The 10,986-nt window shown below is 45.4% G+C and overlaps 1 protein-coding gene across 1 annotated transcript in view; it reads right to left on the bottom strand.

Moving 5' to 3' along the window:
• Positions 1–738: 738 nt before the first annotated feature.
• The window catches only part of EIF4E2 (eukaryotic translation initiation factor 4E family member 2), a 26,922-nt gene continuing 16,674 nt past the window's right edge, over positions 739–10,986 (bottom strand). Inside the window, exons 7-8 of the mRNA XM_007462762.1 lie at positions 6,088–6,166; positions 739–986 (exon numbers count right to left, since the gene is read on the bottom strand). Coding sequence (XP_007462824.1) covers positions 6,121–6,166 — 46 coding nt within the window. The 3' untranslated portion in view covers positions 739–986; positions 6,088–6,120. The remainder of the gene's footprint in view (positions 987–6,087; positions 6,167–10,986) is intronic.

The following is a 10,986-nucleotide window of genomic DNA, read 5'->3' as shown; positions in this document are numbered from 1 at the left end:
ATCCATCATGGTCACCTTTTCTTCAGATGTCCCAGTTTCCAGATCATAGAATTCACCATATTGTGTTAATACCTGGCAACAACCAGCTTTTGCTACCCTTTCTCAATCAGAGGCATGCAAGAACCCACAGAAACAGGCTGGACACACAGGCCCTGCTCATGAGGGAAAACGGTTTCAGAAACCGCCCTCAGCTCCTAATCCTGTACTTGGAACCTCTATTATAACCTAGCTCCTCATTAAACTGGATTCTGCTCCGGTTTAATTTATGCAGTCATACCTTCTAAGTTGCCTCAGTGAAACCAGTGTAGCCCACTGGATTAAACTTCTAAGTGCAGCAGTGCCTACAAGGAAAGAGTCCCACAGGAGGGAAGACTGGAGGGCATAAGGCAGGAGACAATACAAAATCAGTAACACATTTTCCGAAAGTGGTGGGCTTGGGGGAAGAGGGGCGTGAAATAAACAAAACGTCCCAATAATTTAATGGCAGATCTAGAAGACAGCATTTATAGCTACTCCGGGACTCTCCAACAAAAAGCTTTTCCTGGATGCACAGACATTCATAATACTGATCACGCTCAGTTGACAGCTCTGGCTTGTACACGTGGTCATGACGCCCTTTGTACAGCAGAGGAGAGCACGACAGGGTGCCCGGGAGGCATCTGGACAGCACACAGAAAAAGGAAAGGCTGAACTCCCCCAACAGAACCCCATTAAAAAAAAAGTTTGTCTATTACAAAGTCACGTTTTCCATTTTCTCTGCTTTATAAAGTCAGCGATGCTGGAGGGTGTCTAGCGGAATCCATCCTCCAGGAATGAGTGCAAAAGGGGAGCACGAGGCTCAGGGACGTCCCCTCAGTGAGCAGATGGAAGGGCCAGCCGGAGACCTCCCATCCGTTTCGGACAAACACACACATACAGAAAAGGATTATTGCCAGCTTGTGTACTTTCACAATGTGATTTTTGTATTTCGAAAGCTTGAATTGTCCCTGAAAGAAAAAAATGGGAGAAAAGAGAGCATTCAATACACAGGTCATCTCTAGGCAACACACACACACACACACACACACACACACACACACACACACACACACGGGGAAACCTGGCCTCGGCAGCTCTCGGGCCCTCCTGACACGGCACTTGGATTCAACTGGTTGCAATTACAAAAGGTCAGAAACAACCCAAACGCGTGTGAACAGGGGACTAAAAATTAATTAATAGGGGACTAAATATTAAAGGGATACTGTGCAGCTTAAAAAAAATGAAAGTAAAAGAAACTCTCTACTAATATAGAAAGATCGTCAAGAGAAACTGAAAATGTTAAGGTGCAGAACAGTGTGTGGACTTGATATGCTGCCTCCTGTGTGAGTGAGGAAATAAGGCTCATATCTGCCTCAAGGAAGTCATACATAATAAAATGCTGTTAGCTGGGGCAGTGTGGTGGCAGGGGAAGGGACACCAGAAGCTGGGCAGATGGAGAAAGAGTGGGACGGAAACCTCTTTCTCTCTTACACACAAACACACACTCATGCACACGCATTTTTTTTAAAAAATTTGAACCACAGATTGTGTTACATATTCAAAAAAATCAACCAACCAACCAAAAATCCCTTGGTTCAAAACTTATAGCTGCTTATGAAAGGATATTCTAAGAGGTGAAACCTGAGTACACTTTACTTTAGAAACTTAGCACGTGCACACACACATGCGTGTGTGTGTGTGTGTGTGTGTGTGTGTGACAGATCTTGTGATGTCTTCTTAGTTGCCTCCTATTGGATGCAGACAGGTTTGGCCGCCCACTAGTACCTCTCCTGTTCCAGCCTAGAAATCCAACAACACCTCGGCAGTTCGCATCGCCATTTTAATCCCCAAATCTCAGGGTTGGAAGGGGCTTTAAAGGTCACTCCATCTACTGCTCTGGCCCAGTGCTTCAGACTTAAATTCGTCTGAAATTTTGAGACAGAAATTCTCATTAACCTGATTTTGGAATGATTTCTTCCATGTAATGTTAATGGAACATTCTAGAAGCTCTGGTTTTAACTGACCTGTCTTAAAATTGCTACAATTGATTGGGAATCTGGCAATTGGTCCAGAGTGAATTAATACCGACGAAGGAATGTGCTCAGCCCAGCCAAACAGCAGTTTGCTCCTGCTGCTGGCTAACAGATTCTCCTCCATGACGGTAGCAGGCTGACAGTAACTCACAGCCCTCACCACACAGAGAGTAACTGCAGACAAGTACACGGAGAGGGAAAATGCATGGAGCCGGCATGGGTGAACTCTGGCTGGGAAGAAACTGACGTTATCTCAAAAGCCCACTGGTATTTTTGTAACTGACATGCATGACCATGCAGCTCAATGATCAACGCTATTGAGAATTTCAATGATTTCCATCTAAGAAGTTGAAGACTGAACACAAAGAGAACTTAGTGGGGTAATCATCTTTTTAAAGGGCCTTTCAAAAGGGCAGACTCCACTGAGGGGCCGCAAGAAGCTAGCGAAGAATAAGAATGCATCTGATCACAAGGCAGAGAAAAGCAGGAGTAACTGAGGTGTGCTATTTGGGTCCCCTTAGGGACGCTGCGCTGTGACAGTCTGCACAACGGAGGACACAGCACCTCTAGTGACACAGAAGTGGTTAGGAAGAAGGATGTGCTGCTTCCTTCTTCCCCTCTGATGCCATCTCTGTCCCCACAGATCAACTGGATCACAGAAGTCAATCAGCAGGGAGACTAGAAAGCCAGGGCTGCGGGAAGGTAGAGTCAGAGAATCTTCTGACTGTGGGAGAATTATCTGTCTTATCTGGAGTCAGAGAGATGGCAGGCAAATATCTGGACTCAGCCCTTTCTGCTGTTTAGTGATGTAAAGAAGAGAATCTTTAGGATTAATCATCACCATACGCTGGCCACCGACGCTCTGGAGAACTCCTACACTGTGCTGGGGCTGGGCCAGAACAAACCCTCCCGGTGGCAGGTAAGCTGAAGGGCTCTATAGCACCTTCCCACTAAGATACGTAATATTGATTCTAATTCTGTTGCCACAGATCTCTTCATAGTCAGAAATCTCTAAGAAGTCAGAATCATTCTAAGGTTTATTTGTAAAATGGAAGTGGGGAGGGACAGAGTAACAGAGCCAGGAGAATCCAGCTGAGGTTTTCCAGAGTCTGATAATAAAGAAAAACAAAGAGCATTGAGGGTGGGCAACAGGCTCCTGACAATGACAGGCTGAAGCAGGCGGGTGGCAGCTGGCGGCTCAGGTCCAGCCTTTCTAAAAAAAAAAAAAGTGGGTTGAGAAGAGCTTGGTGCCAAATTTAGTCTGAGGAATGTGTTCACCTCAAACCAGCTGGGAACTAATCCTCAGTTATGTCCCTCACCCCAGGCTGCAGGGCACAGAGAGATTAGGAGAAAGAGAGATTAGACAGGAAGTGGCAGAGGCCACAAGCAATTTTTCTTTTTCTTTTTTTTTTTCTTTTTAAAAGATGGGCTTCTCTTCTTTTAAAAGCAAACTAAAATTCAGACAATCTAGACTGAGCTCCGGAAAGCTAGACCCTCCAGGCACCTAGCAATGTGCAGACTATTGGGAAGCTTTTTGGGTTTTGATCTGTTCAATGGCTTTCAATGATATAACAGATCGTTTAGAAGGAAATGATAACATTTTTACATCACGGTCTTCAGGGAATCCTTCTCTGGCTATCCAGCTGTCCGGCCCAGGCCAGCTCTGGCTTCCTCCTCTCTCCCTCCCTGCAAAGCAAATAAAATTGCAAACCCCCTAGGTTTACTAGGGCAAACTTCAATCTCTCATCTCTACCGAGTGACCACACCAAGTTCATTCGCCATCAAGAGAGATCACTGCTTCTGTGCACGTCAGCCTAGACATGCAGGGACCCAGAATCTACCCCACCCCCCAACCGCCCCAAACCAGCAGCTAACTGGGACTTCTACTGAAGCCATGGTTAAAAGGGCAATGTTTATTTGTAATGGTAATAGAGGTCAAATGACATAGTCCTAAAATATTAGCAGCCACATGTAATGTCACAAAACATCAGATAAATTGAGGAAAAGTATTTGTGGTTCAAGAATTATTTAAATAGCAGTTTTTAATTTCTTCATAGATAATGATCTACTTGGAAGGGAGACGAGGGAGGGAGGACAAGAAGGCTAAAGTTTGGGGCCTCTAAAATGGCAGCTCAAACCACCACAAGCTGGGTATGCGCATCTTCTTGGAACTCCCCTTTTACCACTTACAAGGTTAAATCAATAAAGGTGAAATATGAAGTCTTTCTCAAGTCTGTCAGGACAATGAAGTGAGTTGGGTTTTTTTTGTTTAGACTCTAATACTCCTCTCATTCTCCCAAGTCTGTGCTTCAAGGAGAACACCTAACCCATGGAATGCTCCCTTCAATCTGCCCTATAGAAAAGATATTGGGCGGGGGGGCGGCAACAAAAGAACAGAGAGACTACAAAACGACAATTATGCAACTTCCGCAACTATAGGACTTTTCAACGCGATTCAAAGATCTTTTTCCTGGGGAATTTGGTGTTAGCTAAGGGGAGAGGGAATAATTTTAAGTCTTCCATTCTGTCTATTCCAATTTCATTTTAAAGCTTTTTTACTTATGGAACCTAAGATGCTGTTGAATTTTAAAGGCACCACCATTAAGAGGTAAACGCTGCCAATTTAAACTACGACAAAAACCTTTCTTATCACATTCACTGTAAGCATCCCAATTTTAGGGACATTAAAAGCAAAAAAAAAGGAATCTTAGAATTAAATATGGTAATGCTATTAAAACAAATCCATTATAGCGCCAGGCCTCTGGAAATTTAACTGATTTATTTTGAATATCTGCTGCTTTCCAGCCTACAAATCAATGTATCAGTACTAGAGCTGACACATGTTTTTCATCCATCTCAGAATTCTATATTGACTATACAGAGAAACTCTTTAAATTCCAACTTTGAAAATCTAATGTTATCATCTAGAAGCTGAATTTATAATAAAGGAATTAAACTATTGAAAAAACAGATATGAGTGGCATGAGTGTATAGGAATTCTGGGTCTGTTTATTACTCAGACCCCTGGCCACCCGCTTCTGTCCCTCACAGTGTCATGCCATCTCTTTAGCCCATCTGAGGAATGTAGGTCTCCTTTTCCTGAAAAAGCCTCCCTTCCTTCCCGGGAGAGGGGAGTTCTGAAGCAGCTACTACAGCTGACATGTTCTTTTCCATTTTAGAAATTCTCCATTTCTTAGGGATGGGTTTGGGGCGGGGACAGTTACTGTCCAGGAATGTGCTCTCGGGTCGGGCACATGGAGATACTGTCCTTTTATCCATTCCTCTCATCCAGAAAAAATTTACCCAATTCAACTCCTTCTGCTAAAGAGACAGACATGGACTTGGAACTCCCTTAACTGAAATACAAATATTCTTAAAGTGAATGCTTCAGTTGACCCAGCCTTCGATATCCCAGGGTCTCTCTGCCAGCGAACACGTGGTGGTCTAGCCACAATACAACCTGGAACCGTGCCTCCTACACAGCCCTGACATCTACCCCCAGTTCACTTTAACCGCTGCAACTCAGAAGTTCCATCACTTGTTTCCTCACAACTGACAAATACCACCAGCAAACGAGACATACCTCTCACCTAACCCATACTGTGGCCTGTGGAACTGTCCTATTAGTCACAGGACACTGTCAGACAGCTTAAAAATGGCCACGTCCGTGCAAAAGAAAATGGATCTCTGGGCCATTTCTAATCATGGAATGCTGGCATCCAAAGACACCAGAGACATGTTAGTCCATGGAAACTCATTTTCCAAATCAGATAACAGAAGTAAGTGTAGCGAGGCTCATTGACCTGCCCAGGGCTTCACCAGGAGACATGTGACCCAGGGAGGATAAGTCAGTGGCTTTGGACTCAGCAGTTTCCTGAGACTGTGGTATCTCAGTCCATGAGGAGGGACTGAAGCAGGCTCAATGCTGGCAGAGGCAAGCCTGGGGGCAAGTGGGGAGAGGGCATCCCCTTGGGAAGAGGGTCCTACGGTTGAGAGATACGTCACAAGGTAACAGAGAAGGTAGACAAGGCCCTACCCTGAGTGTGAGAGACAGAGGGGGAGCGTCCGATCAGCGGCCGCTGCTGTTCACCAGGCCATGAAACTCCTCCCAGGCCCTGGCAAACCAGAGACAAAAAACACAATAGTACATTCAGATCAAAGGCTTTTTAACAAAGAGAAAACAGACAAGATAAACCCACACCCCATTTCAGATACCCTCAAGGTCAAGTGGAGCCCACCGATACCTGGAAGCACAGCAGTGAGGTTCCCCTCCTAGACTTTACTCTCAGCTTAGCGGGGTGGCCGGCACCTTTCAGGGGGCAGCTGGCACTTCTCCTGGCTCGTCTCCTGGCTAAGTTTGGCCCTCACTACTCCCTAGAGGATTTGCACGTCCTTCTAGCCACTCCTTCAACAAGTCTACAGGGGAGACCAGTGAGGTCAGAGCTAAGCTCACCCACCATGGGAGACACCTCCAATTCACTGAGACAAAGGGCAGCTGTGCTTTCTGCCTTGGGGACGTGAGGACAGGTGGCAGAAACTATCTTTCTTCATCAGGCCTCACCCTGACGGTAAAGGCAGGTACCCAACAGCATTACAATGTCCAAAGACGCAATGAGGAAATTACACCACTTTATCTGCTTTTGTATTTCCAACCTTCTGACCCTTCTAAACTCAGACCCAAATTCTTACCAGGTTACATGTTTCTAATAATACCCAAGTAACTATTATCTTAAAATTAAGTTGTATTATGTCACAGCAGCTCAAAATTTCCAAGGGCCTATGCTCAACACAACTTTAATGCTTATTAACTTAATTTAGAAATTGGAGTTAGAAAGGGATAAGAAATGTGACTGACGGTAGAGTCTCTTGGAATGATGCTCCACGAAGACCAGGGCCTTGGTGACTGCTGGCCAGAAACCAGGAGAAAGCCAGATCCCCTGTGTATCCGGAAGCCTTAACGCACCTCAAGTTTTCTGAGAGGAGCTTATGCCCTTCCTGTTTGCCTTAACCATTTTTCAGCCACTTCCCTGGGAATTATATATAAAATGGGTAATTTGGTGCCTTTAAATCTAAAATTCCTTACTGTCAATTATTCCATTCTTGGTTTAAAGGGGTGATATACCCATGGTGACAACATATAGGGTTTAATGTGCTAAATTATTAGCTCACTGCAGGTTTAATATTATGACCACTAAAATATATTTTATCAGTAGGTCTCCTACAGATAGCTTTTCTTTTTTTAAATAGGAAGGGATTAAATACAGAAACCTGGCACAACAAATTCATTCTTCCAGGCAATATTCACATCAGTTTCATTAGTATTTCCCTCTTGTAAACAGCAGCATTTATAAGTTAATGATGTATCTCTCGGAATAAGAGATTGGTCTGAAGTTAATGGTTTCTTCAGAGAGAGTATTGCCAAAATACTGATACAGCTATGTTAACTGAAGGAAAATGGAAGAGCACCCAATAAGCTGCCAGCCTTTTATCAATTCACAGACTCAGTTTCCACAGAAAGACATGTACTTCACAGCTCCTTCTGGAGAGATGGTAGCGTGATGAGCTTTGAGAGTCCACGAGTGATGTCAGAAGGTCACTTCACTCTTCACAAATGGAGATAAGGAGAAGGCAAACTCTGACGCTTGGGACACCCCTCTCTTGCTCTAAAGGTGAGACTTAAATTCTATTTAAGCAACTGAGGTGTCAACAAGAAATTACATGGCTGTGTTGAAGCTTCACCTCATTTATCCTTTTGTCTCCAGAAAGCCCTACACTAGTCCAAACAGAAGTCTGTGTCAAGAACCTTCAGAAACATGGATGTCAGAGCCCCTCTGGTGCAGCTAGTATTACTCTGCCTCCCATTTTCTTCAGCAGCCTTTTCTTCACATGTAAAAACTTCAACATGAAGAATGTGGGCAAAGTTTCCTCATGTGGATTCAGTGGAGATAAAATAGCTGATGGTCACAGTCACTGGTAAAATCGCTGGTGCTCACAGGCCAATGCTTGACTAAGAGGCAAATCAAGCGCCTCAAACTAGGTGCGAATGTTCTAGCTATTTTCCATCTGGCATCCCAGGCATATTAGTAATATTAAAACTTGTTTCTTTTAAAGGTAAAAGAAAGAACAAGTTAAATGTTAAAACTGTCATGTAAATTGAGTTTCTTAAAAAAATATTCTTTTTTAAATTACCGTGAGATTAATATAGCCTACAGGGCATTCTAAACAGATTCAAATGTCAGGACAACAATGAGTCCTTTAAAGACCACTTTTTACCAGCTCACTTACCAGAAAGCAAACTCTGAGAGCAGAGATCTCATTTCTGTGTAACTCTGTACTTGCCCCTACTCTGGCCCAAATCTCAGTTCACAGCCTTGCACTCAGCTGGCCCTCATACTCATGGACGAACTTGGCCTCCTGCTAGTCTGGGCTTTACCTTGAACATCAGCATAGGGGAACATTTCACAAATGCAAAGTCCAGCAATTATGCTGGTATGACCCAGTGCCACCTGGCTATGATTTAGCCATGGCAAGAGAAGGGATGGTTGGTTCTTGCCTATGAAGTTCAATGTTTAAATACAATGAAATCTAGAGGTGGTGAAGTCCCCGTGATTCGACCCATTTCTCCTCTAGAATAAATGAATAAAGAGAAGTCACCTACCCTCAGCTCTCTCTGCGGAGGGACCTGGTCAGTCTTCCCAACACTGTGGCCCACTGAGTGCAGCTGGCCCTGTCTTCCCTCTCCCATTCCAGGCCAGAGGCACGAAGGGACTCAAGAGACTACTCCAAAGAGGAATTTCCTCACAAGAGGCACTGCTGCTGTATATGGCTCTGCGCCCCAAGTCTTATCCTGTGGTCCCGTGATCCTGGGTTGCAAGTCTGGCTGTGTTATGAGATTGTCCTCAAAGTGGCGGATACAGTGAATCACTTGATGCCCGCAAGGACCCAAATCTCTGAAATCTCAGCTATGATTGGCCTCATTAGAAAGAGCCACACCCCTGAGCTAACACTCAACTGAACCAGTTTCACGTTTCTCAGTGGGACCCATGCACCCTTAAGGGGCTAACTGTTGGCAATAAGCAAGGGTACGAGGCAGCAGGCAGCATCCCCTCTGCAGCAAAGCAGCTCGTCATGCCCTGTGCACAGCATCAGCCTCTCAGGAGTGCAGCAGGAAAAGGCCACAAGCAGTGTGATCAGGGGAAGCCTGGGAAAACCAGATGGTTGAAAAAGGACACTGGAGACTGGACTGAAACAGAGCAAGGTGGAGGTACGCTTGACTGAGAAATCTAAGCCACCCCTAAAAAAATTCCCCTCACCATTTCCAGGAGCCCTAATCTCCAGAGTAGGTGGGAGAGAACTGCTGGCTCTTTCTTCCTCATTTCCCTTGAATTCTCAAGTCCAAGCAGCTCCAATTCCTTGGCTCAAACAGAGCCACACCTGTGGGAGAGCCACAAGGAGCAGAACAAAGCAGAACAGTTCGTTTCTGTTCAGATGTGGCAAGGATCACAGGGGTCTCAAGGTCAGTTTGGTGCTTTCTGATCAACTCTTACTTTGGAAGGTGACATCAAGCTCATCCCCTGGACCAGTTACATTAGCTGAAATTAAGGTCAATGCATGTAACATTACAGTGGAAGGCAAGAGGGAAAGGGCCATAGAAGGTAATTCTTTGACAAACGCTGAAAACAGAGAGAATAGGCATTTCCATACATCAACAAATCTCCATCTTCTAGGTCCTTCAACCAATTTGGGGTACATAATAGAAAAAAGCAACGACACGAACACCTCCAGGATGCTGAGCCCAGGGCACTTTAGTCCCAGTGTGTGTTCTGTGGGATCCCAGGCCACGTGGAGCCCGATGGTCAGTGAGGATGGTATAGCTCAGGGTGCTGCTGCCATAATGGAAGAGCACAGCCACTCTGGCAAACTCCACGTTATGCCCACAGCCACCTTCACAGGCGTGATCAGGCAACCTGGCCTAGTGCGGGCAAGTGTTTCATTTCTGGTTTTGGTGGTAGCCCCTCAGAAAGCCTAAAGTAACGTAAGGCTTGCTGAAATTCTACATGCAGGTTAGGGGCCTGAAGGCCAAGCTGTAGCACATACACGCCAAGCCACAAAGCACACGAGGGGCTGGTATGTGCTATGTATGGTCAGATGCCCTAAGGAGCACACTCAAGCAGGACAAAGACATCTCCCCACCCCAGGTCCTGATGCACAACAGCCCTGGGGACTGGGAGGAAGGGAAGGGCTAGAACCTTGAGGCCGTGCAGGCAGGGCGAGCTCTAAGAGGAAGCTGACCTGGCTCTCAGGGGAGAGCAGAAGGGCGAAGGCTGGCCAAGAGCTTGCGGCCTGGGCGGCTTTAGCACAGTGAGAAACCCATTAACACAAAGCACGGAAGCTCTACACGTACAGCCGCACACAGACGGAAGCAGGGCTTACCTCCAAGCAAGAGATTTCTTTGAAGTGAGACAAACAAAGTCAGCAAAGCAAAGGCCAAGGATCCCCCTTTCCAACCGTACGGACTTTCAAGCTGAATTCTAAGTCAGAAATCACTCTGTTCTGGTCATCGGCATGACTAGATGGAAACTAAAATTCAAATACCAAAAAAATGGGGTCTCATTTTGAGAGCTAGATATCACCTCATTATGTCAGACCTCAGCAGAGCTGGAACAAAATACCATGTGACGTTATACAATGGGCTTATGGAAATGAGGCTGCGTTCCCCGGATGGCCCTCCACGGAGAAGTCTGTGCCATTCCTTAATATGATGACAGTCAGTCTGAAAGGCCACTTCTTTGATGCACCATAAAGAGCAAGAGCATGAGACAAGCTAGTTTAGCACCATTTATTAAGTGATCTCAGCTGTTGTTGTAGCTGCTGCGTGTCAGCCTGTTCTTAAAACATAAAATGCTCTTCCGGATCCTCTTGTCCGGGACAGAAG

This window comes from Lipotes vexillifer, unplaced genomic scaffold, assembly GCF_000442215.2.
Source record: "Lipotes vexillifer unplaced genomic scaffold, Lipotes_vexillifer_v1.1 scaffold860, whole genome shotgun sequence".
Classification (NCBI taxonomy): Eukaryota; Metazoa; Chordata; class Mammalia; order Artiodactyla; family Lipotidae; genus Lipotes; species Lipotes vexillifer.
Note: the sequence above shows the minus strand (reverse complement) of the source record. Positions and strands in the feature narration are given on the sequence as shown.